This window comes from Plasmodium relictum (genome assembly GCF_900005765.1).
Source record: "Plasmodium relictum strain SGS1 genome assembly, chromosome: 6".
In the NCBI taxonomy this organism is placed as follows: domain Eukaryota; phylum Apicomplexa; class Aconoidasida; order Haemosporida; family Plasmodiidae; genus Plasmodium; species Plasmodium relictum.
This window is the reverse complement of record NC_041684.1, coordinates 55957-83847: the sequence shown is the minus strand read 5'-3', so window position 1 is coordinate 83847 and position 27891 is coordinate 55957. Positions and strand designations below refer to the sequence as shown.

Below are 27891 nucleotides of genomic sequence, written 5' to 3'. Positions count from 1 at the left end.
AATCAAATTAAAAATTTTAAACGGTTTTCAAAAGTTTAAAGATTTTTAATAGTTGTTCATAAAAAATGAGAAATTTTCTTGGATTATAAATTATAATATGATGATAACAAATAGTTAAAATGTTTTAGAATATAAAATTTTATATTTTCGAAAAATATTTATAGAAAAAAAGTAGAAAATTTAAAATTCAACAACAATAAAATAAAAAAAATAAAAATAAAATAAAATAACACTTATTAAAACAAGCGAAAAATAAAAATAAAAATATATTAAATATAATTGATATTAAAAAGAATAGTACTATGGAATATTTTTTAAAAAAAAAAAAAGATGTTTTAAAAGTTGTAAATTATGAAAATGATTTAAGCAAATATATAAATATTTATAAAAATTGCGAAAATAGTATATATATTATTTATTTGAATATATATGAAGAATTTAAGAAAAGTTTAGAAAATACATTATTTTCTGAAAGTGATAGAAAAAATGAAAACCTGAGAGACATAGAAAAAAAAATAAAATTAATTATCGAAAAGAAACAGATAAATGATAATAAAGATGATAAATCTATTAAAAGAAGTATTGATTTGCTAATTTATCCATGTATTTGTGAAATAAATAAAAATGAAAGTTATTATACTTGTTCCTGCTGCTCTGGTAGAATTGTTATATTTGGTGAAGTCTACGAAAACGATAAAGATTCTGAGAAAAATTTTCCAAATTCTTTTGTAAACAAAGAATTAGATAACTATGAAAATATTAAAGATACTTTAAAAAAAAAGGACAAAGAAAAAGTATTTTTTAAATATTTTAAAAAAAGTTATTCAATAAATAAAAAGGAAGAAAAAAAAAATATTTCTGATTATGAAAATATTGACAACTTAAAAAGAAAAACTGCAAATAATTATCAATCTCCGTTTCATTGTAAAGAAAAAAAATTACACAAAAAAAATGTTCATATATTTTATACGAGTCATTCTCATCAAAACTTAAAATACGATATAGATGATATAAGAAAAATTTTAATAGAAGAAAATTTTACAATTAATTACGATTTCTTAAGTAAAAGGAATAATAGTTTCCTAAAAGATAATAAAATAACTACACATAATGAAATAAGGAAAAAGTTAAAAACAAAAAATTACAACATTAATAGTTTTAGCGATGATAATAATGTAAAAAAATACGTAAAAAATAAAAAGGAAAGCAACAAAATTTATATAAAATTAGAGCCATTTATTATTCATATTAAATGTATTGATTTATTAAGTGCATTAAAATTATTAAAAATAGCTCAATGCTCTGGTTTGAAACAAAGTGGAATTTTAAACTTTGGTAAAAATATAACTGTAGCAATAAGGGGATCTGCAAGAATGGAACATTTTTTGGGTAATTCTATTGACATAAAAGAATATAATTTATCCAGATTAATCTATATATGTAATAATAAAATGACTAAAAATTTAGTACAACTTATACATTTTTATGAATGTTTTAAAAAATTTAATACACAAAATAATTACAATTTTAATCTTAATAATGAAATATTCTATTTAGAACATGAGAAGAAGAATAAAGAAGATAAAAAAGATGTTATGTGCACAGGAAAAGATAAAGGAACATATGGATTTAAAAATAACAATGAAGAATATAAGATAAATGTAAAAAAAAAAAGAAAAAAAGAAATAAATTTAAATAAATATAATATAAAATTATCTAAAGATAATTATATAATAAATAATAATTTAAATATGGATCAAAATAAGATATTACAATGGAAAATTCTTACCAGTACATGTGATATTCATAATTTTTTTGCGTGGGGCCATGATATGTTCATATTTAAAAATAAAATTTATTTATTTGGAGGTTTTTCAAAAGGTGTACGAAATAATAAATTGAAAATTTATGATATAATGAATAAAGAATTTTTAATATACGACACTGAATTACCTTCTTTAGCTTTTCATACCTTTTTAAATTTAGATGATAAATTTGCATTTATATTTGGTGGGAGAAAAAATCCAAAAAATTGCACAAATAAATTATGGATATATAATATCAAAAATAATTCCTGGATACTAGCAGAAAACTGGGACAACTTAAATGATCACAATAATATAAAATCTTTACAAAATAACAAACTAGGTCATACAAATGGAGATGGGAAATTTTATTCATATGAAGAGAATGATTTTAATTTCGAAAGGAATGCACCATGTTCAAGGTACAGACACTCTTGTGTATTTGTGAAAAGATATTTAAAAAAAAAAAACAATATATATATATTTTATATATATGGTGGTGTTAATGATAAAAATGAAATTTTAAATGATATATGGGAAGGTAAAATAATTATAAATGAAAAAAGAAATGAAGCTTTTGTTAAATGGAATAAGAAAAATTGCTCCAATACAAATAAAACTTTTGGTATCAAAAATCACACCATGATTTATAATAAAAAAAAAAATTACATTTTCATTATTGGTGGATATAAAATGCTTAAAAATGAAAATGAACAAGAAAATATTTCAATTAAGGAAAATGAGTGTAATGCACATATTAATTTTTCAAATAGAATTATAAATTTAAATGATAGAAATATGAAGTATTTATATACCTATGATATAAAAAACGATAATTTTTTTTTTATTAAATGCAAAGGAGATGAACAATTTTCTTACCCTTTAGATAGATTTTCCCATTCCACTTGCTTAATAGATCATAGTTTCTTTTTTTTAATAGGAGGATTAGACATTCATAAAGCATTAAATGACATTTGGCTATTTCATATAAAAAATTATAAATGGTATTATTTGGGAAATTTTTCGTTTCAGAATATGTATATAAGGTCAAAAGTCGTTAGTGAAAATAATTTTGTCTATGTTATTGGTGGGGGATGTACCATTTTCACTTTTGGAAGTTTTTTCGATTTACCTATTTATGCAGATTGCACAAAAGTTATAAACTTTTATAAAAATTGTAATAATTTTTTAGAGGATTCAGAAGGTAAAGAATTGTTTACAAAGAAAAATGTAAATAGTAGTGGGAAATTGATGAATGCAAATGAGGATAAAAAGTTATCTATAGAATATAAAAAAAATGAGTATAATAAAAATAGTGAAAATTATTTAAACACTAAAGAATCTATTGTACAAAAAAAAGAAGATTGTGCATATATAAAAGAAAGTAGAAGTTTTAGTGAAGAAAAAAAAAGCATAAGTTTTATTAAAAAACCAATTTCTTATCAAAACATTGGAAACAACTTTCAAGAAGATGAAATTGATAATAAAAGTAAGTTCATGAATTATTATTTTTTTCAAAAGGATGGGAAAAAAAAAAAAAATAATAACACTAAAGTTCATTCTAATACATCATTAGATCATAAAAGCATCAAATCATTATATATTTTTGTAAAAAATAAGATATTTGTTAAAGAAATAAAAATATTTTTAGAAAGTATAGGAAATTTTGACAATTCTCGAAAAATTTATTTCTCAAGAAATTATATAAATAATATAATGGTTGAAGGTTATTTTATACCAGTTAAAAAGAAATTTGATATATATGAAAATTATGAATGTTTTAAAAGTGTTTCAGATAAAATTGAAGTATGTGAGGACAGAGAAATTTTTTACATTGAAAAAAATATTGAAAAAAATAGGGAAAAAAATAGCTTTAAAAGTAAATTAAGAAATTTATTTGATAATTTTGTAAATAACAATATCAAAAATTATATAAATGATTCGGAAAGACAGTTAATATTTAAAGCTTATACAAAATATGAAATAATAGGAGATATTTTAATATTTCATTACATACACTTTGAAGCAATAATTAAGTTATATAATAAATATAAAAATTATTTAAAAAAAGACAAACAAAAAATTAAGAACAATAAGTGCAAAATAAGAAACATGTTATATAGATATAAACTAAAAAATAAAAGGTTATCCCATATATTAAATAAATATAAATATAAACATTTTATAAAAGAAGTAGAACATTTTTGGGTATCCTTAAAAAACATTTTTAATTATTCTGGAAGAAAAAGTGGAGAATTAAAAAAAAGTATATATCTAAAAAGAAATAATACTTTCAAAAAATTGATAAATTTATCAAGAAGAAAAGCAAAAAGAATTATTTTTTCTAAAAAAAGAGAACAATTCATGTTAAAAAATTATTTACATAAATATTTTATGATAAAAGTGTGTTTACTTAAGATGAAAAATAAAGAAGAGAAGAAAAACAAAATAAATTCTATTGCAATATATAAAAAGGTTGAGGGAAAATTAAGAAGAAATAAAATATATATAGTATGTGGAGACAATTTAAAAACAGTGCACATAGAAAATAACGTTATATATAAATTAGATTTAAGCAAATGCATGTTTTCTTCAGGAAATGGTACTGAAAAGCAACGAATAAAAAACATTTATTTAAGTGGCAATAACTTTTTGCAAAAAGAAAATGTTGTTGATTTATTTTGCGGTATTGGGTATTTTACTTTGCCTTTACTCAAATTTATAGGAGATGAGAAAATAAATAATTATTTTGCATGTGATATCAACCCAGATTCTTTAAAATTATTAAAAGAGTCTATCAAATTAAATAAAATAAAAAAAAAAAACTTATATATCATAAAACAAAATTCCTTTTCAATTTCAAACAATGTCAATATGATACGAAAATGTCATAGGATTATTTTAGGTCTCTTGCCTGAAAGTTTAAAAGCATGGAATAATGCATTTAATCTTTTAGATAATAAAAATGGTGGTATTTTACATATTCATGGAATAGGAAAATATTTTTTTAATGATAATTTTTTATCTATAATACGTACATATGATTACAAAGATAAAATGAAATTTCAGAATTTACATTTTGTTAAAAATTTGACTATATCTGAGTTTATGCAAAATGACGAGAATAAAAAATGTAATGAAATGCACACCAAAACTGTACAAACATATTATAATAATTACAATAAAAATAAATTTAAAAATTTATATTTGGGAAATAATATTCCTGTTAATTTAAATTTTGCTCAATTTACTTTATTAGAAATTTTTAAAATAGCTTTAAAAGACTACATTTTAAATAGAACTAACTGGGTAATAACTATTTCAAATGTTGAGAGAGTTAAATCTTATGCTCCAAATATATACCATTTTGTTGTTGATATTAAATGTACTCCCGAATTTAAGCACACTTTTTCATAACAAAGAAAAAAATTATTTATATGTCTTAAAAATGCTCTCATGTATATATAAATATTTGTATAAATTTCAAATATACTTTATATTAAAAAATTTTAAATCTTTTATTTTTGATTTTTATAATTTAACTATATATGTATACTTATATTTTTTTTTTTTTGTTTTGTTTTGTTTGTCCCTAATAAGTTATATATGTAAAAGCTTTTATATTTTCAAAAATTAAAATTTCTTTAATCATAATTTGCTTTTTTTTTTAAAATATTTGTCTTATGATATTTCTTTTTTATTAATTGTAGAATGCTTAATTTTTTTTTTTATGATAAATTTTGTTACATCAATACAAAAAACATTTTTAAAAAAAAAAAAAATCTTTTAAATTTCAATAAAATAATAAACTTGTTTTTATTTGAATAATCTTAAAATAGTAAATATTAATTAAAATAAAAAATGTAATGTATATAATGTTTAAAATGAATACCTAACATAAAAAAAAAAAAATAAGAAAAAAATTTTAAGTATCAACTTGTATTATCTAAAAATTTCTCTGTGCAAATGTAATCCCTTAAATATAATCTTAGAGAAAAAAAAAAAAAATATAATAATAAAATATATGAAAAAAAGAATTCAAAAATAAAAGCTTAATATATTTAAATTTTTTTTTTTTTTTTTTTTCTACATTTTATGAATAAGAATACGTAATATATATTATTATAATTGTAAAAATTAAAATACAACTTCAAATAATTGAAAAGGGAAAAAAAAAAAAATAAATAATAAATTCTCATATAAAAAAAAAAAAAGAATGGTTATATATTTTTAAATATACTTATAGATTCAAGGTTAATTTAATGCAAACAAAATGGCAGCAAAACATCGTAATAAAAAAAAAAAATAATAAATAAAAAAACATAAAAATTTAATTTACTTCTTAATTGAATATAGAAATATTTAAATTATGCATTCATACATTTTTTTTTGTTTTTTATAATGTAGATCCTGATTTAATAATGTGCCGAAAACAACCAGGAATAGGTAAAGATTAAAAGAAAAAAAAAAAATTAATAAAATAGAAAAATAGATTAATAATGAAATAAAAATAAATATTAGTAAAGTTAAATTAATTTTATTAAGTAAAAGCATTTGAAATGATTTAAAAGACTTGATCATTTTTTTAAAGAAATATATTTTATTTTTTATGTTTATTTTATTAAGCTATCGGTAGATTATGTGAAAAATGTGATGGAAAGTGCCCTATTTGTGATTCTTATGTAAGACCTTATACCCTTGTGAGGATATGTGATGAATGCAATTACGGTAGTTATCAGGTTATTAAAAATCATTATATAAGTATCTAAACTGTTTTATTATATATTTGTAAATATATATATTCTTCACTAACAATAAGCATTAACAAATACAATTATATTTTTTAGGGAAGATGTATAATATGTGGTGGAACAGGAGTATCAGATGCTTATTATTGTAAAGAATGTTGTCTATGCGAAAAAGATGTAAAATATTTAAGAATAATTTTTTTTTCTTTTATTACATTTATAAATAATAATATTTTTCTTTTTTCTTTTTTTCTTTTTTGAAGAGAGATGGATGCCCAAAAATTGTAAATTTAGGTAGTGCTAAAACAGATCTTTTTTATGAAAATAAGAAATATGAATTTAAAAAACAGTAATACTATGCACATATATTTTTTATATTATTGCAATTAACTTTTAATGCATTATAAACAAAAAAAAATAATAAATAAATAATGAAATTTTTAAATCTTTTATTTCATTTTTAATAGTGATATTATTAAAGTTTCTGCTTCTTAAATTTTTTTTTTTTTAAAAAAAAAATTAAATCATTTTATTTATTTATAAAGTATGCTTTTTTTTTTTTGAAATTTGATTCAATAGTTATAATTTTTTTTAATTATTTAAAAAATATTTCATAAGCGAATTTTTTATTACTCTTAATCAAATCTAAATAAAAATGACGATACATACCATTTGATTGGCATTTATATAAATCATAAAATATCGAGCATATTAACCATGATGGTATTTTAGTTAAAATTGATGTACTAAAATTTTCAAATATATCAAATAGATGTTCATCTACATTTACATGATTTGTTTCTCTATCATTATTTACATTTTTTGAATGTAATTCATTTAAAAGGTCTTCAAATACGTCATGATTTATTGATTTTGATAATATCTTAGCTTTTTTTTTTTTATTATATCTTTTTCTATTTTTTATATCTTTATAGAAACTAAATTTTTTATAGTGTCTTCTATATATTTTCCTGTTATGCATGAAATAGTAATAATTTTTCATAAATAACATGCCCTATATATAAAAAAAAAAAAGAGTATAATATTAATAATTTCTAACATTTGTTTTTACTAGTAATGTAATAATTATCATCATCTTTTTTTTAGTCTTAACAATTAATTTGTCTTCAATACTTATCTCATTATTTTCATTAGAGCTATAAAAAATAATATTATTAAAAAAATAATTATATATATAATTATTTTTTATTAAGAAGAATTATGAGAAACAAAAATTATCTATATTACCTTTTATTTAGTGAAAGATGTGAATGAATAAATGAATTGCTTTGAACGTCTAAAAAAGCAAAAGGAAGAAAATTTTGAAGTTGTATAAATAACTAAAATTGGAATGAATATAAATATTTACAATGTTTCAAGAAGAATTTTTTTTTCTTCAAAATTTTTTTTTTTAAGATTTTATTCATTTTAGAATAAAAAAGTAAGTAATTTAATAAATTAAATTAAAAAAAAAAAAAAAAATTAAAAACTAGAACAAAATGAAATAATTCAAAAAGCTACCAAAATAATATGTATAATGAAATTTTTTAAATGTTTTTATCAAAACTAAAAAATTTTTAAAAAAAATTATAACGCAACAATATTATTCTCATTATTCTTTATCATAAACTTTAATTCTACTTGTGTTTATATATATAATTAAGTATTAAGAAATATTAAAATAGGTTTCAATGATTCGTAAATTTAATTTTTATTTAAAATTTTTTTTTATATAAACTATTTAATTTGTTGAAAAGTCTTTGCCAATTTTTTTATAATAAATTAAAATAAAAATGTAAGTAAAATATAACAAAAAAATCTACTGAAACAAAAAAAAATTATTAAAAAATAATGAAAAGGAAGAATGTTATAGAGGTGTGTATATATATATATATATATATAATACAAAGATACAATAAACAAGTTCGTGAGTTACTTTTGAATTACAAATAAGAAAAAATAATGTAAATGAAAAAAAAAAATTATTAGAAAAACAATATTTAATTTATTATAAAATGTAAATGGACTATATTCATAAAAAAAAAAAAAAAAAAAATAAAAAAAAAACTATTAAATAATAAAAAAAACCCTTTTTTTTTTTTTTTTTTAATAAGGATCTAAAATTTGACAAATTTCCAAAATAGCCTTTTTAATATGAGCATTTATTCAAAATATAAATTTTAATTAGAAAGTTTTAATATAATAAAAATTAAGATTTATATAATTTTTTTTTTCTTCTCTATTTTACTTTTTGCTTTCTCATGGAATATAATATATAAATCATTTTAATAACTGCTTACAATTCTATTAAAATTAAGTTTATTTTATCTTTTTTTTAGTCAATGTAAAAAGTTTAATTAATAAATAGAAAAAAAAATAGAAATAAAAATAATAGAGGAACAAGTAAAAAAGTGATTTTCCCATTATTTATCCAAAAAAAAAAAAAAAAAAACGAAAAAAAAAAAAAGAAAAGGAAAACGAAAAAGATTAAGTATGTATTATTAAGAAAATATTTAATGAAATTAATTGTTCTTCAGTTTGCTTGAATTAATTCTCAAAAAAAAAAAAAAATTAAAAAAAAAAGATATTCAAAAAAATAAGATTCCTATTTCAATGATTATTGCTTAATTTATGGTTAATTTTAATTTAAAAAAAAAATTAAAATAAAATAAAGTATTAAACTAATTAAAATATATGTATTTATTTTTATATACTTGAATATATAAGTACATGTATTGAATTAATGGAAATAGAAAATAAAAAATGCAAAAATTGTTTTATAACTTTTATTCTTCTATTTGTTTTAATGCTATATGCCTTAGGATCTAGAGGTCAAAATGTTAAAAGTTTTAAAAGAGAAAATGAAAGAACAAATAATGAAGGTTACAACAATGATAATTTATTAAATAAATTTTCTGAAAGTAAAAAGCATAATAATATAGATACTTTATATGATGATGATATTAAGAAAAGTCTACATGACAGTGAAGATAAAAATATCCCTCAGGAATATTTAACAGAAACAAATGATAAAAATTATGAAACTTTTATTTTAAAAAAAAATTCCAAGATGAATAATTTAGATACACATAGTAAAAAGTTAGAATTTGTTAATGAAAATAATATTCATAAAAATGATAACCATTTAAATGAAAATAACTATTTTAATAATTTTCTACCAAATTTGATAGATGAAAATGTAAATTTAATTTCCGGTATACATAATTTTACTGGGGTTAAAAATAAACAAATTGATGATTTAAAATACGATTCTAGTTATATTAAAAAAGAGATGTATAAATATGAAAATAATGGAAAAGAAAAAGAAAATGAGAAACATAATACTGAAAAAGATAAAGATCTTGAAGAAAGCAAAAAAATAGTAATGAATAACAATACTATATTATACAATAAAAAAAAAAAAATAAATAATATTGATGAAGTGGAATATGATTCAAATGTAGAAAATTTAAAAAAAAATAATAGTAAAATTTATGGTAGCAGTAGTATTAAGGAAAATAGAAATGGTAGTTCCAAAAATGATTTTAATGTAAAATTAATCTCAGATAATTTAGATAGTCATTTTTTTAATAATAATATAGATGAAAATATATCTAAAAGTGATAATAATATAAATAATAATTTTTATTCTATAGGAAAATCGAATAATTCTAAAAGTACATCTTTAAATTATGTTAATAGTAACACAGAAATTTCAGGTAATGAAGATGAAAATATACTCGGTAATAACAATAAAAGTGATAACGAAAATAATGATAATAATGAAAATAACGATGATAATAATGGAAATAATGATAATAATATTAATAATAATGGAAGTAATGATAATAATATTAATAATAATGGAATTAATGATAATATTATTAATAATAATGGAAATAATGATAATAAGAGTAATGATAATAATAATAATAATGGAAATAATAATAATAATGAAAATAACGATGATGATAATAATAATAATGGAAATAATGATAATAATATTAATAATAATGGAAATAATAATAATAATGAAAATAACGATGATGATAATAATAATAATGGAAATAATGATAATAATATTAATAATAATGGAAATAATAATAATAATGAAAATAACGATGATGATAATAATAATAATGGAAATAATGATAATAATATTAATAATAATGGAAATAATAATAATAATGAAAATAACGATGATGATAGTAATAATAATGGAAATAATAATAATAATGAAAATAACGATGATGATAGTAATAATAATGGAAATAATGATAATAATATTAATAATAATGGAAATAATGATAATAATAGTAATAATAATAATAATAATGAAAATAATGATCTTTATGAGTCTGATGAAAAGAAAAGGGAAAATGATGCATTAAACTATAATTCAAATATAAACAAAAATAATTCTTTAAAGAATAGTATATATATTGATAATAATGATAATTTTAATGGGGTGATATTAAACATATACTTTACTGAAAGTATAAATTTGTATACAAAAGTAAAGGTAGGTGGTCAGTTATTAAATTTGTCCTTAAATAGTAGATTAGAAGGAATTTACGTTTTTATGAAAGATTCTCAGGCATGCTATAAAAACGATGTTGACAGAAATTGCTATGATCCAAATATTTCAAAAAAATCAACTTGGTGCAATAATGATTTAATATGTTTACCTCCAATTTTAACTAAACCTTATGAATGCTATAGTGAAAACATCTTAAATATTCAGAATAAAGTAGAATATCCAAATATATATTATGATTCTTTAAAATTCAGTGAAAGCCATATTGAAGGATCAGATGATGTAGAAATAATAGATATATTAAATAAAAATAGTACAAGTAGTATTAAAGAATTATCCTTTTTTGAAAATTCTAATATTAAGTTAGTATTAGATATTACTTTTTATAAAAACTGGAGCTTATTTAAAGATACTGATGGGATTTTAGGATTAGCAGGAAAAGAATTAGGTTGTAGAAATTCTAGTGTATGGAATAAAATTTGTGAAAAAAATAATTTATTATTTGCTTTTGATATAAACTTACCAGAAAATGCTATAGTAAAATATGTTCCTGAAAAAAATGAAAAAATAGTAAAAAAAAACGCAGGAAAATATAAAAAATCTTTGAATAAAGTTTTGAAAACTTCAGAACTTAAAAAAGGATTAAAAAATAATCTTTGTAAAAAGGGAATGAAATATTGCCAATATGATCCAAATTATACTGACGAAAAATTGGCAAATAATAAAAAAAATAATTATAAAAATAAATATGGAAAAATACAAGTTACCAGTAATAAGAATAATATATTTAATAAAGAAAATAGTATCATCAATCATGATAGAAATAAATTAAAGGAGAAAGTAAAAAGCAATCATTATGTAATAAATCCTGATATAATTTCATATAATTCAGAAATACATATAGGAGATTATAAAAAAGATTATGGATCAATTATATGGGCAGAACCTAGAGAACGAGGTGGAATTTTTTCTGACTCGTTTATGCAATTTACGATATATAATCTAGAAGTATGCAATAAAAATATATTTGGGAAATATAGTAGCAACTGGCAGGGAGTTATTGATTTAAGTAGTAAATGTTTGATTTTACCAAAAATGTTTTGGTTAAGTTTAATGGAATATCTTCCAGTTAATAAAAATGACGAAAGGTGCATACCGAAAAATAAAAATTTTGAGATAAATGAAAATACATTGCCTCGAATGTGTTCTGTCAATGAAAAAAACAGGCCACTACCAGTTTTAAAATTTGTTTTTTCAGACAATGATATTGTAAGTGATAATAATATAAATAATGTAGAAACTAACTTACAAGAAATTAGCATTCCTTTAGACAATCTTATTATAAATGAAAATACTGAAAATAAAAATTATTTATGTATTATACCAGATATACAAGAAGGAAAATCAAGTGAAAATAGTGGAAGAACAACAAAACCGTTAATAAAATTCGGAACATATGTTTTAAATAATTTATATGTGGTAGTTGATCAAGACAATTATAGAGTAGGATTTGCACAAAAAAAAAGTTACTATTATTCAAATGATAAGTGCACGAAAAAAATGGAATGCATAGGAGATCAAATGTATGAACCTGCTTTGAATATTTGTGTTAATCCAGATTGTTCCATATGGTACTTTTATATGCTTAATGATGAAACAAAAAAATGTGAATCTCTTTCTCCAAGATTTTATTTTTTTATATTAATTATTTTAACATTGTTAATACTAGATATTCAATCCTATTACTTTTATAGAAAATCGGTGCATGTTGCAAAAGTATCGTCACGTTAAAATTTGAATTATTTTTAATTATTATTATTATTGATATTCAATGCCATATATATATTTTCTTATTATTTTTAACAATTTATATAATATATTTTTATTTTAATTATTTTATTGTTTCTTTTGAGAACGTATGCTTCCTTCAATTTTTTAAAGTTATTAATTTTTTTTTTTTAAACTTTGTAATTGTATGAAAATTTTTTTATTATTTATATACATTAATTAATATATATATATATATATATTTTTATCTTTTTTATTTTTATTTTCATTTTTTTTTTTTTATCTTTTTTATTATTAATTATCTTTATTTTATTTATTATTATTTTTTTTTTGTTTAATAGAATAATTTTGGCTTTTAAATAAAAAATAACTTCAAAAAATCTAAATTTTTGTTTGATATAAATTTAAATATTTTTTGAATTAATATATTATATTGTATTAATACTTTATAAAGCTTTATTAAATAATATTTTAGAGGAATTTTAACTTGAATACATAGATTAAGAATTCAAAAAATTAAAAAGGAATAACTTTATTTTTTTTTATTGCACACTTTCCAATAAAAATAAAAAGATAAAATGGAAATCGTGAGAGAAAAAAAAAATAAGGATTACTTTTTTTGTCAGTAATAATAACTGGATCACTTATAATGCAAAGAAATGTAATTTTTATTTCGCTTATTTTCATTAATATTTTTAAATTATATAAAATACAAAGATATATATGAACTAAAAATGACAGTGCACATTAATGCATTTTTTTTTAAATTCATTCTTGCGTTTCCATGAAAAAAAAATTGCAATTAAAAATTAGCGGTTAATAATAAAAAATAAACAAAAATAAAAAATATATGTAAAAATAAAAATAAAAAAAAATAGTAGCAATAAAATTTATTGATGAAACAACAATTTTTACATTCTACTAAGTGAACTAAAAAGTAATTTTTTAAATGTCTTTTTGTATTAAAGCAATAATTTTTTTTTCCTATCTTTTTTTTTTTTTTTTCATAATACAACTTGTTTGTAGAAAAGGAAAATTTATAATTGTACAAGTAAAATAGGCATTTATTATTTGCAACTTCTTTATAATTTAAATAAATAATTTTTTGATAAAGATTATTTCAGAAAAAAAAAAAAAAAAATATAGCAAAAATAATTTAATTATATTTTGTATGAGAAAAAAAGAAAAAATGTGAAATAAATTTTTTTCTATTAAATATTTTAATGAAGAAATGAAAAATGAATTAATTATTTCTTAATTTTTATTAGACAATTTATTTTTTAACTTTTTAATTATTAAATTAAATTTTTTTTTATATTTTAACTAATAAATTAAAATTTAATTTTGTTTTTTGTTTTTTGTTTTTTGTTTTTTGTTTTTTGTTTTTTGTTTTTTGTTTTCTTGCATTGTCTTGTTTTGTTCTATATTCCTTTTTTCTTTTTTTCTTTCTATTATATTTAGTTAAAGATAACATAATCTAATAACATGAATCTTGTAGTATTTAGCAATTATTTTTATATGTCTTTGATAAATAAAATATAGAATTTTTTCTATATATTTATAAGATAAACATAATAATATACTTTAAAAGGATAAAAAAAAAAGAAAAAAATGAGAAATAATATAGAAATGAATGAAAATAATATTTATATGAATCCATTTCTTCTAGAAAAGAATAATTTAAACCCAGTTATTACTTTAAATAAAGAACTAATTATTCAAAGAAAAAAAGCATCCAATTACCAGTTTAATAATTTTAATACAGAAGAATTAGGTAATTTCAAAAAATCTGATTTAGATTCCTATGTAAAGAATATGACTAATGTAGATAATAACAACATTAAATTGGGATCATTGCCATTTACATGTAATTTAAATATGAAACAATATTACAATAATAATTTAAATGCATATCCAAGAAATGAATATAATAATATGAATACAAGAAATGGTAATTCTCAGAATTTCTGTTTAAATAATTCTTATAAAGGCTTAAATAATGAGGTAAATGTTAATTCAGGGAAGAATCAATTTAAGGAAAATTTTCTTATGAATAATGAGATGAGACATACATCTATGAATGATTTCCATGAAGGAGATAGACATAAAAATATTATATATTTAAATAAATATAATAATATGAATAATCATATGAATAATTCTCTTTTTTTTCAAAACAGTCCTTGCAAAATAAATAATATACTAGGTCATAAGGATATAAATAACAATTTTTGTTTTAATACAAATATTAATAAATTAAATAATAATAATGGTTATTATGAAAATAAATATAATATTAATGATATTTATAAGAATTCGTTTGAAAAAATTATTAACAAAAATATTATTGAAGATACTAAAAAAAAGAATGGAGGATTCAATAGTGAACTAAATAATAATAATATTGCTATTGAAAATGAGGATAACGTTTGTTCTTTTAGAAAAGACAATCAAATTAATTTAATTCCTGGTATAAATCAGGAAAAAAATTTAGAAGCAAATGTAAATGCAAATATATTTAAAAAAGAACATGCAGAAATCTTTAGCGATAATCGTTTAAATAAAACATCTGAATACTATTATAAAAAAGGAAATAGTCAAAATTTAAAAAATACAGGCAACATAAATGAATTAAATTCCAGTGAAAGAAAAAAAGAGTTAGTCAATCCTTTAACACATGAAATATTAAATTTGCATAATAACAAAAATATCAATATTAACGAATGTAGCTGTGAAAATATAAAAAATGGAAATTTTGTTAAAAATGATAAAATATTAAATACTAATTCAATTATCTCGAGTAATAGCTACTATGACATTAATAAAAATAATGAAAGTTTTAGTGATTGCGTAGGCTCATTAAATTATAAAATAGAATCAGCTATTGAAGAAAATGATTTCAAAAGTAAAAAAATATACAAGGAAGGAAGTAATTATTTATTTAAAAATATGAACGAAAATAACTCTTTCATTGGAGATGGTATTTCAAAAAATCAAAATGAAAGTTATGTAGAAAAGGAAACATGCTTTAAAGACGAAGAATTTAATTTAATGAAAATTAAGGATAGAAATGATATAGATAAAAAAGTTATTATAAACGATCAAGAATGTAACATAAAAAATACACATATCAATGAAGAAAATCGTAATATAACAGAAGTTCCTTGTGAAACTTATTTTAAAAAAAATCCGATAAATACTACGTCAGAAATTAATAATGAATTGTATATATCTGATGCAAACAATAATGCAAAAGAATATGAAAAAGATAATAATGAGGAAATGAATGAGACGAGTTCTATTGAGAAATTTGATTTTACTCAATGGAGATCTCATAATAAATTAATGAAAAATATTATTTCGTCATATAATGAAAATATTGATATGGAGAATCATTCTTTATTTAATTTATTATTTGATTTTCATGGTTATAATAAGGATATATTTAAAAACTATTTATTAAATGGTGATGATAGTTTAATAAATGAGGTAATGAAAAATATAATTTATGAATTATCTGAAGAAAAAAATAATAAAATAATTGAAAAATTAATATTTTTAAAATATTTATTTAATGAATATGGTCATTCAGATCATCCTAATTTGATTTCATTAAAAAACTTTAAATTAATTTTTAAAAATTATAAAAGTATATTTTCTTCAGAGAAAATTGTTTTATTCATGTTCAATTGTCTAGACAGAGGAAAGAGGTATCATATAACTGAGACTGATTTTATTATTGGTATGTTAGCATGTAGTCCTCAAATGGATAATGATATAAAAAATGATACAGGAAAGCTAAGACATCAATTAATATTTCGTGCTTATGATTTAGATAGAGATGGATATTTAAGTGATAACGAATTACTTATCTTTTTATATCATATTTATGAATTATCTAAAAATTTTAAAATTGAAAACTTAAAGGATAATAAGAAAAAATTGAAAGAATATGTTATCAGTGAAAAAAATAGGATCATGAAATATTGTAATAAAATAAGTTATGACTATTTTTACAATTTAATACTAAATAAAGAAATTGAAGGAACAAGTAATTTATTACGATCAAATCAAGATATGGCTGATACTGTAAAGAAGTATTTTCTTTATACATATGCTAAAAATATGAACATTGAAAATTATATAAATAATGATAAATTTTTTATAACTACAGGAAAAAGAAAAAATTTGGAAGATGATAATAAAGGTTTTTATAAGCAAACATTTCTAAGCTATAATGAAAATAAACAAGGTCCTCTTGAGAAAAATATTCATAATATTTTACCTCAAAATAATAGTTGTATTGATATTAACAGTAGCATTTTACTTAATTATCCGTGTGCAGTTAAAAATATGGATATAGAAAATTTAGATAAGAATAAATTAAGTGATAAAAATATTGATAATATAAAGAATGAAAAAGTAATTATAAATAATCATGATATGAATGTATATGAGAAAAATGATAATAACAGTTCAATAACACAGAAAATTTCAGATGAAGATACTGTATTAATTAAACAAGATATGCCAAAAAGAAATAATTTTAATAATCAAAATATATCTAACATTCAAATTTATGAAAAAATAAATTATGAAAATGATTCGAAAAATGCAAATGTACATTCAAATGATAAAAATATTAAGGGAGAAAAAATGCATCTAAATGACGATGATTATAATGTAAAGAATATTTACACAAATAATAAAAAAGAAGATTTAAAGAAAAATTTTGATGATAACAAAAATGACAATTCTAATGATAGAAACAATTATAATAACAGGATATCTCAATGTAAAAACGATCATATAAATAAAAATAATAAAAGCATGAAACATGCAGATAATAATAATTATAATGAAAATAATTATCAGAGAGAACTCAATAATTATAATGGTAATAAAGATTCAAATTGCTTATCTATCACTGATAATGTTGACAATGTTGATATTAATATAAATAACAATGAAGGATATATTGAAGCTATTTATAACAAAAATACTTTGAATAGTAACTCATCATATACGGGATCTGAAGATAAAATAAGAGAACCTTTAATTAAAGAAAAAATGAATGATAGAGATTTATATTTTAATAATGATTTAAATAACAATATATTAGAGGAAATTGATACAACAAATTTAAAAGGAAATAAAAAAAATGAGAACATTTTACATGCATATCATAAGAACAAAAATAATATCAATTATAAGAATAATGCATATAAGGAGAAAAATTTAAATTCATTTTCTGAGTGTGAATTTTTACGAGACAACACAAATATAAATGATAGAAATGTTCTTAATGAGGCCTTAAAAAATAATTGTAACAATTATTTTTATAGAAACATTAATAACATTAATAATAAAAGTATAAACAGTAATAAAGATACTGCAATTAAAGAAAACTCCTTAGTAAATTATGATGAAGAAATCAATAATTATAATTCAAAAAAAATAAATAATAATTTAAGAGAAAATATAGAAAAAGGAAAACATAATGAAAATTATGCCATGAATTTCAAGAAAAAAGATAAAGATAATTTAAATGATATTAATTATTTAGAAAATAAAAATGATTTAAACAGTACTATTAATATAAAATCTCACTGTAATATAGCAATATGTGAAGAATTAAAGAACAATAATTTATATAAAGAGAAAATTGAAGATAAAAATTCATGTTTTAATGAAAATGAACAAAATTTTACAAATGATATTCATAGTTTTATATATAAAAAAAAAGAAAAAATTTCAGGAAATAATGATGAAAAAAAATATATTTCAAATGATAATGAAGATGGAATATATAAAGAAAAAGAAAAGGATAAATTATATGCTTTAAACAATAATTTGTATGAAAATATTTTAACATATAAAAATGATAATATTGGCAATGATTTCAAACAATTTATTAATAATAATGAGGATGAGAATAAATCTATTGAAAATTATGATAAAAATGAAAATAATAATTTTAATAAAATAATAAATCATAATAAATTAAATAGTAAGTCAGCTTGTGATAATTATATAGGTGATAAAGATATGGAAAACGAAAATATAAATGATACCCATAGTATTAAAAATAGTAATGAGTATTTACCTCATTTTGGAAGAAAAGATGAATTAGATAAGTATTTCAGTAAAGAATTTTATGATGAAAACATTTTGGATGATAAAATTGATCAATTTAGAGAAACCGTTAAATTTTATCGTCAAAAATACTTACAGGATCATAGATTAAATACCTTAAATCAAGATATCGCTTTTAAAATATTTACTATTTTTTATAAAGTGTGCTATAGAAAAAAAAGAGATAAATATAGTTCCTATTTTGATACATTTCAAATATGTTCATATAATGATATTCTTCTTTTGTGTGATGAAGTGGCAAAATTATTTAAATTAGAAAATTCATTAGAAAATGTCAGACTTCCCTGTAAAGTTTTTGGTGATATTCATGGAAATTTATTTGATATAATGGATTTTTTTAATTTGTATAATTGGCCTATGCACAATTCATTGAATGAATTAATTTCTATAAATGAATTAATAAATTTTGAAAACATAAATTACGTTAAAACAAATGAAAATTATAATTATTGTGACAAAATGAGAGATGAAAATGAAGAGATGTATAATGCAAGTGATATAAAATATGTATTTCTTGGGAATTATGTGAACAGAGGAGATCATTCATTAGAAGTTATTTGCTTTTTGTTTAGTTTAAAAATACTTTTTCCAAAACATATATATTTATTAAGAGGTAATCATGAAGATAGGTTATTTAATTATATATACGGTTTTTATAAAGATATTGAAGTAAAAATGAAGAAAAATATGGAAACAATGGGACTGATTAATTATGAAGATGAAGTGGTAATTGCTCATTCGTATGAATTATTTAATAGAATTAATGATGCTTTAGAATTTTTGCCACTATCCGCTTTATTAGATAAAAACATTTTGTGTATACACGGGGGTATAGGAGATAGTGTTCACAATATTTCTGATTATATAAATGTTCACAAGCCAATTTTAATTCCTCAATATGTTGATAGAAATAATAATAATCCAAATGAAAATATAAAAAAAATTATTATAGATACCTTATGGTCTGATCCTATTAATTATAATGATGAGCACGACATGTTGCTAATTAAAAATTCTCCTCACTACGATATAATTCCATCAAATAGAGGAAAAATAACATTTAAATTTGGTAAGAACAGATTATATAATTTTTTAAAAAATAATAAACTAAAAATGATTATAAGAGGTCATGAATGTGTCCATGAAGGATATAAATATATGTTTAAAAAAAAATTATTAACATTATTTTCAGCAAAAAATTATTGTAAAAAATATAAAAATAATGCTTCTAATGCATTTATTGTAAAAAAGGGTAAAAATATTATTATATTTAATCAAATATTAAAATCTGACAAAGTATACGATATAGAGATAAAGGATACGAATAACCATACGAATGATAATTTTCAAAGAAATATTTTCTCTTTTAATCAAGATAATCAAATAAAAAATTCAGAGAATTTCAAGAACACTTACCAGAATCAATTAAATATATATAACAATAATGTATCGAAAAATCAAGGAGGGAAATATCATAAACTGAAAAATTATTTTATGAATGATAATATAGAAAATAGTAATAATAGTATAAATGATAAGAATATTATGAATGACAATTATAATGTAAGTAATAATAATAATACAATTAACAGTAATAATGATACCATTAATAATAGCAACATTAATAACCTTAATAATAATATAATAAATGATATTAAAACAAAAGATATTCAGATGGAAAAAAACAATTTATTAAATATTAATAACAGTATGAATAATTTTAATTTTTCTAATAGCAATAGAAATTATTTACTAAATTATAATCATAGGAAATATAATTTGGCAAGCTGTAAAAGCATTAGAAGTGATTTCACCAATTTTGATAATAAATATAATTTTTCATTGAATAAAATAAATAAAAGTATTAAAAAAAAATTGAGAGATATAAGAAATAATAAAAATTTCCATTTAAATAAAATAAAAAGAGATGATAATATAAATAAAAATATTAATTATTTCTTTAATAATACTGATAATAATGAAAAAGAAAAAGAAAGAGAAAAAGAAAAAAACAAGGATTGTAACAAAGATGAAAAAAATGAATGTCCTGTGAATAATTATGTTAATATTAACAACAATCACAAAATTGATAGAAGTATGAATAATTGTAATAATAGTAATAATTTAATAAATTTTAGTATTAACAATAATAAATCTTATGACGATGTGAATATTAAAAGGAACATCTTAAATTTGATTGATATCGAATATATAAAACATGATGATGAAAAATTTATGAAAAATTTAATAAATAATCCAGTTAATAACCAATTTCAAGATTTGGAAAAAGATATAAACAATTTATCTGAAGTCAAAAATAAATTAAGTAAAAAAATAGACACAGATACTATCATAGATAAGTTTTTTGATAATGAAATGTATCAAGAAAAAAATAAAGCTAATTATAACAATACAAATGAAGATAATAAATTCCACAAAAATAATGATAATGATAATTTAAAAAAAATTTATTATTCAAAATTAACATCAATTAATGAGGAAAATAGTAATACACAACATAATGATAATGACAATGATAAAATAAAAAAAACAGATTATATCAGCATTAATACTGAATTATTAAAAAAACCTTTAGATTACATGATGCCACCTGATTTGGGTATAGCAAATAAAAAAAAATTTAAAAATGAAACATATTCAAAGGAGAATAAGAGCGAACATAATTCAGCCACTTTAAGAAGTTTGAAAAGCGATAGCTATCTTAATGATCCATTAAATAAGTAATATACTTTTAAATAATTTTATCATTCATTTTTTTTATTAAGTATTTTCTCTTATAATATTTTATTTAATTTTATTTTTTTTTTAGGTTACAAATGCAATATTTACCTCCTGATCCAAAACCTCAGACAAAAATTTCGTTCCATAAAAGCATTAAAAAAATAGATCATTGATAAATTATGTTTTTATAATTTGTTTTCTTTAATATCTTTTTTTTTTTTTTTTTTTCTTTTTTTTTGTCTTTCATATATCATTAAAATATATTCATGGTTTTTTTTTTTTTTTAATTAAATAAAAAATTGTTTTAAAATTTTTTTTTTGTTTTTCTGTATTTAGATATTAATATATATTTAATTTTTTGTATTAAATATAAAAAAATAAAAGAAATTGTTAAACAATACATTAACAAAAAGTACAATTATTTGTCGTTTTCTTTACAAAAATTGTTCAAGTATATAACTAGAAGAAAATTGTATCAATGAAAAAGTATATAAAATTAAAAACTAGTTTTTAAATTATAATTTCTAAAAAGTATGGATGCAATATTTATTTTATACTTATTTGGGGGGGGAAAAAAAAAAAAAAAAAAACTCTTTTAAAAGTGCTATTTTGTGTGTAATTAAAAAATAAACAAAAATAAAATTTTGTAGAAATGTATATTTTTATTAAATATTAATCGGAAAATATTTTTAAAAGAAAATTACTCAAAATAAAAATGAAATGAAGTTAAAATATACAAAATAAAAATCAAATCGAACTGTTTGAGTTATAGAAATAGTTATTATAAAAATTTTTAGCCATATTTTCTGCTTTATTCAGTGATATAAAATCAGTTGGTTGCATATTCTCTTTTAAAAGAATATCTTTATTTTGTGAATTTTCAAAAATTTCAATAATTTTAATTAAGTTATTAAAATAAATTTTATCTGAATTTTCTATTTTGATGAAATTCACTGCATCCAATAAATTGTCTAAGCTTAAATGGTTCTCACCTAAGAAGGTTTCATAGTCAATTATTTTATTATGTTGATTTTTTTTTAAATCGCAATTGATATTTTCTTTTTTTAAAATATCTTTTTTTTCCTCGTTATATTTTGGATTTTCAGTATTTTCTTTATTAATAAAATTATATTCCTTACTTTTATCTAATTTACATTGTAATAAGGAACCTAATTCATTAAGAATAAAATTACATACATTATTTGGCTTTTTAGTTATAATTTTGTATAAAAGTAATACTAAAAATATAGAGATGTTATTATTTTTTAGATAGAAATCCAAATCATCATATTCTTCTTTCGTTTTGTGTATTTCCTTAAAATATAATGTATGTTTCTCTTCTTTTATTCTTTCATTTTTTTTATCTTTTATTTCACTATTATTTTTCTCTGATAATATTTTATCTTTATTATTGTCTATTTTATTTATTTCTTCATCAAAACCTTTTAACTTTTTTCCTATTTTTACCATTTTATATTTTAATATCTTATTTATATTTATTTTTAAAATTATGAATTATAATTACATAATTGACATAGAAAAATATACAATATAGAAAAAAAAAAAAATTAAAATAAAAAATTGTTTGTGTTTCTAATAATAATATTATCATTATTGTCTGAATACATAAATGCTATTTAATTTTGCATTTATATTTATTTAGGAAAAAAAAAAAAATTTTAACAAATATGTTTATAAAAATATGACTAAAAAAATAAATTAAAAGACAAAATATTGTATTATATATCTGAAAGATACAAATATAAAATAAAAAATTTTAAATTGATAAATAAAAAAATATATATATGCATGAAAATATATATGGAATAAAATTAGAGTTACGATGAATTGAAATTTACAATAGAAATATTAAAAAAAATAATTTAAAAATTAAAGGAAACTATAACTTGATAAAATATTTTTTAATATTGTGTATGTTTATATTATCATAATGCAGTGAATCCAGGGATTTATAGTGGTTTTGTTCAATTCTAATTAATTTAATTAAAGTAGCATATGAATTTAATGAATGTGCAAAATCTCTTATTAGACTTCTTATATAAGTACCCCCAGAACAATATACTTGAAGATCAAAAAATGGAAAATCAAATTCATTTAAATATTTTATATTTCTTATATGAACTTTGTTAGGTTTTATTTGAATAGGTATATTTTTTCTTGCATATTCATATAACCTTAATCCTTTAACTCTTTTAGCTGAGTATATAGGAGGTATCTGTTCTTTCCACCCTATAAATTTTTTTATATTTTCAAAAATATCTTTTTTATATATATGAATTTTTTTTTCCTTAATTATCTTTCCTTCTCTGTCTAATGTATCTGTTTCAAAACCAAAAATTGATAATGCTAAATACTTTTTATAACATTTTAAAAAATCGGATAATTTTTTTGTTGCTTTTTGAATACCAATAATTAAAACTCCTTCAGCGAATGGATCTAATGTTCCACCATGTCCAACTTTCAAGTTTATATTTTTTTCATTTAAAGCGAAAAAATAATTTTTCAAAACATTTTTAACCTTTTCACATACTTTCATAGAATATAAATTTACGGGCTTATAAATATTCAGAAATCCTCCATATAATATGTCATCGATGCTTGCTTCGTTCTCTATATTTTTGTTTATATTCGTGCAACTTATGTTCATCATGCTACTTTTGCTTTTTAATAGTATGTCTTTATGCTGATTTATAAAAAAATCAATAGAATTTTTAGAATTAGAGAAGCATTCATCAATCACAGTATTATCTACATTGTTTTTTTCGCAAGTAGAATTTTTGTTCGAATTATTTTCAATTTCATTTTTATTCTGATTTTCCTTTTCCTTTTCCTTTTCCTTTTCCTTTTCCTTTTCCTTTTCCTTTTCTTTTTCCTTTTCCTTTTCCTTTTCCTTTTCCTTTTCCTTTTCCTTTTCCTTTTCCTTTTCCTTTTCCTTTTCCTTTTCCTTTTCTTTTCCTTTTCCTTTTTCCTTTTCCTTTTGACCTTTACTTTCTTTTATTTTTTTTTTGCTTGGATCATTCCATTTTTTTAAATTAATATCTAAATTGCTTAACTTTTCTTTATATGATTTTTGCTCATATTTTTTATTTTCTATTGTTTTTTTCTGAATCTTTTTTTCTTCCTTGAAATTATTTCCATTTTGTGTATAAGGTGTGTTGGTAGTACTGTTTTTACAATACAATATAATATTTTTTCCAGACTTGAATATTCTATTCTCTTTATTGTGTTTATTCAAATATACTTTTTTATCTTTTTTTTTTTTTGTTTTATCTAAGAAAAATGTAATTTTATTTATGTATAATAATTTAAGATTTCTGTTACACTTAATGGGAGGTAAAGGAAAATTTCTCATTAAAAAATAAAAATAACGTTTTATAACTTTATTACAGGTGATCTTATTTTTATAATTTTTTTGAATTTTTATCTCAAAATAGAAAGGTTTTTTCTTATATAAACAAGAATAAATTTGCAAACAAAATAAACAAATAAACAAAAAACATTTATATAACATTTTTTTTTTCTCTTAAAATTCTTTCTCTAATTTGAATTTTTTATTTTCTTTTTTTACAATAAACTTCATATTATTATTGCCATTTTTAATTTATACTATTAATCTTATAGAAACACATTATTGTATTCATTTATTTAATAAAATAAAAATACTATGATTGTTATTTTTAAAATTATTCAAAAAAAAAAAATTTTTTTTTAGGAGAATATTTCTTCTATTTTATTTTATTTTAATGAGATTTCTTGATTGGTTTTTGTTTCAACTTGATTTTTAACCTTCACATATATTTGTATCATATAAATAATAAATTGTGAATTAATATGTTAAGCCATTTCATTTTATTTTTTCTACTTTTAAATGACAATGCTATTAAAGAAAAAAAATTTTTTTAAAAAAAATTTTATTAGATTAGAACAAAATAATAAAAAATAGAATCCAAAATGGCAATTTTTATTTTTAAAATTTAAAGTCTTTTTAATATTTAATTTCTTTTTTTTTTTTTTTTATTTGTAAAATAAAATTTAAATGTATATATGAATAAAATGAATATAAAATGAATTAAAATTTACTAAACAACGGAAAAAAAATTATTTATATTTATTAGTTATAACAAAATATCATAATATATTGATATATTATGAATAAAATATAGAAAAAAAAAAATATATATGCATATATATATAGCTTTTCCTTTTTTTTTTTTTTTGTTATACTATTTTATAAAGTTAAATTTTTATTTTCTAATTGCATTCTTTTAAGTTTTGCTTCATGCAGCATTCTTTCTTTTTGTATTAAATGAGAAGATTCCTCTAAAAGATCTAATATTTGATTAATTTGAGATGACCAATTATTTAATAAATTTTCAGGATTGTTCTTTTGCCCAAATTTGATAATTCCATATAGTCTATCAATTTTTGCAATTAAAAACTTATTTGAAACTAATTCAGATAATAGATTTTCTGATTCTTCTACAGATGCATTTAATAATTCAGATAATCTATTTAATGAAATTTTATTATAACAATTTGAAATCACATGAATATTATGATGCATAACTTTTTTTTTAAATAAGTTCCATCTATTTTCCCCACCTAAAAATTTTGTATCGTTAAAAACGTAAAAATGAAGTAATTCGTCTTGGTATTGTAAAGGCCAGTGAATTAAATCTTGATTAATAAAGTCTTTAACTAGCTGTTCAAATATAGGAATTTCTTTCAATCTTTTTTTTTCAATTTTAACTAAGTTTAAAAATTTACTTTGTTGTTCATCAAAAGGAGAAAGAATTAAAAATAAAATGTAACATTTTAATTCATCAATCCATAAATTTGGATCTTTTAAAATAAAATCTGTGTTAAATCTTTGTTCATAACATTTAGCAACATCAGAATATGATTCTTCATATATATAATATTCTATCATATACATAAAATATTTTAATTTTAAATCATAAAATTCCTCATTATTTAATAAAGTGGGATTGATTTTTCTACTAATGACATGACATCTAATATAATCCTTTCTCAACAGAACTAATCTCATTTGCTCTAGAATATATTCTGTTTTTTCTCTTTTATTCATTGATATAAACGTTTCCACTTGCACTTCTTGTAGGATATTTGCAGCCTCTTCTACATTACCATCATCTTCTTTTATTTTTGATAAAATTCTTATTATCTCTGACCTTTCTACTTCTACAAATATTTTACCTTCACTTATTGTGCATAAGGTATTTATTAAATTTAACTTTTCTTCTTTATTTTCAATATCATTAATCCAAGATTTGCATAAATTTATCATATCGATTATTGTTCTTTTTAACTGCCCCCTTTTTTTATTAAAAAAAATTAAATATTCACTTACTTTTTTATAATTATCGCTTAATTTATATTTATTCAAAATAAAACAACATATTTTACTAGTAGATATTCCATCAAATGATTGTCTGCATTTCTTCTCTAATGTTATTAAATCTTCTAATATAATTTCAAAATCCCCTACCTTTTAATTAAAAAAGTTATATATATATATAATAGAAAAAATATGAAGCAAATAAATTAGTATAAAAAAAAAAATGTTAAAAATTATTATATAACATAAATAATTTATTAGAAAAAATATAATAAAAAAAAAAATTAAAATATTAAGAAATTACTTTGTAATATTTTTCAGCTTTCTTCAATAGTTCATCAGTTTCATTACTAAAGTCTTGGGCTATCCTTGGGTCTGTCAAAAGATTATCATGTGATCCAATTATTTTAGCAGCATTATCTTCCTCCATTTTTGTTTATCTTTTTTATTCTTTTCTTTTTTATTTTTCAAATTATGAGAATATAAAATTAAAAATTTCAAATATTATATATATTATGTAATTCTTTTTATATATAAATAGCTAAATATTGTGTAATTTTTTAAAAAGTATTAACGAAAATAAAATAAAATAAAATATTATATAAAAGAAATATATAAAAAAAAAATTTTTTTTTTTTATATGCTTTCTATGATAATAAAATATATTTAATAATTTACTCAACAAATATATATTTATAAAAATTACTTATTTTAAAATTTCACACTACTCTTCAA

The 27891-nt window shown here is 18.9% G+C and overlaps 8 protein-coding genes across 8 annotated transcripts; 4 read left to right on the top strand and 4 right to left on the bottom strand.

Annotated features, from left to right (window-relative positions):
• Positions 1-302: 302 nt before the first annotated feature.
• PRELSG_0602100 (conserved Plasmodium protein, unknown function) lies at positions 303-5222 on the top strand (the record flags this gene model as incomplete). Its single annotated transcript, XM_028675469.1, has 1 exon — positions 303-5222. The coding sequence occupies one exon, from the start codon at positions 303-305 to the stop codon at positions 5220-5222; it is 4920 nt and encodes a 1639-aa protein (XP_028532054.1).
• Positions 5223-6078: 856 nt separating this feature from the next.
• PRELSG_0602000 (PHF5-like protein, putative) lies at positions 6079-6906 on the top strand (the record flags this gene model as incomplete). Its single annotated transcript, XM_028675467.1, has 5 exons — positions 6079-6094; positions 6213-6251; positions 6432-6544; positions 6653-6730; positions 6817-6906. 5 exons carry the CDS (start codon positions 6079-6081, stop codon positions 6904-6906), a joined length of 336 nt encoding a protein of 111 aa, XP_028532053.1.
• A 242-nt stretch (positions 6907-7148) lies between these two features.
• PRELSG_0601900 (conserved Plasmodium protein, unknown function) lies at positions 7149-7565 on the bottom strand (the record flags this gene model as incomplete). Its single annotated transcript, XM_028675466.1, has 1 exon — positions 7149-7565. One exon carries the CDS (start codon positions 7563-7565, stop codon positions 7149-7151), a length of 417 nt encoding a protein of 138 aa, XP_028532052.1.
• Positions 7566-9296: 1731 nt separating this feature from the next.
• PRELSG_0601800 (conserved Plasmodium protein, unknown function) lies at positions 9297-12881 on the top strand (the record flags this gene model as incomplete). Its single annotated transcript, XM_028675465.1, has 1 exon — positions 9297-12881. The coding sequence occupies one exon, from the start codon at positions 9297-9299 to the stop codon at positions 12879-12881; it is 3585 nt and encodes a 1194-aa protein (XP_028532051.1).
• A 1608-nt stretch (positions 12882-14489) lies between these two features.
• On the top strand, positions 14490-21949 carry PPP8 (serine/threonine protein phosphatase 8, putative; the record flags this gene model as incomplete). The annotated part of the gene is made up of 2 exons (XM_028675464.1): positions 14490-21775; positions 21865-21949. The coding sequence occupies 2 exons, from the start codon at positions 14490-14492 to the stop codon at positions 21947-21949; spliced, it is 7371 nt and encodes a 2456-aa protein (XP_028532050.1).
• Positions 21950-22523: 574 nt separating this feature from the next.
• On the bottom strand, positions 22524-23246 carry PRELSG_0601600 (conserved Plasmodium protein, unknown function; the record flags this gene model as incomplete). The annotated part of the gene is made up of 1 exon (XM_028675463.1): positions 22524-23246. One exon carries the CDS (start codon positions 23244-23246, stop codon positions 22524-22526), a length of 723 nt encoding a protein of 240 aa, XP_028532049.1.
• Positions 23247-23676: 430 nt separating this feature from the next.
• On the bottom strand, positions 23677-25308 carry PRELSG_0601500 (tRNA pseudouridine synthase, putative; the record flags this gene model as incomplete). Its single annotated transcript, XM_028675462.1, has 1 exon — positions 23677-25308. The coding sequence occupies one exon, from the start codon at positions 25306-25308 to the stop codon at positions 23677-23679; it is 1632 nt and encodes a 543-aa protein (XP_028532048.1).
• Positions 25309-26025: 717 nt separating this feature from the next.
• Positions 26026-27586, bottom strand: RPN5 (26S proteasome regulatory subunit p55, putative; the record flags this gene model as incomplete). The annotated part of the gene is made up of 2 exons (XM_028675461.1): positions 26026-27306; positions 27461-27586. The coding sequence occupies 2 exons, from the start codon at positions 27584-27586 to the stop codon at positions 26026-26028; spliced, it is 1407 nt and encodes a 468-aa protein (XP_028532047.1).
• Between the last annotated feature and the right edge of the window lie 305 nt (positions 27587-27891).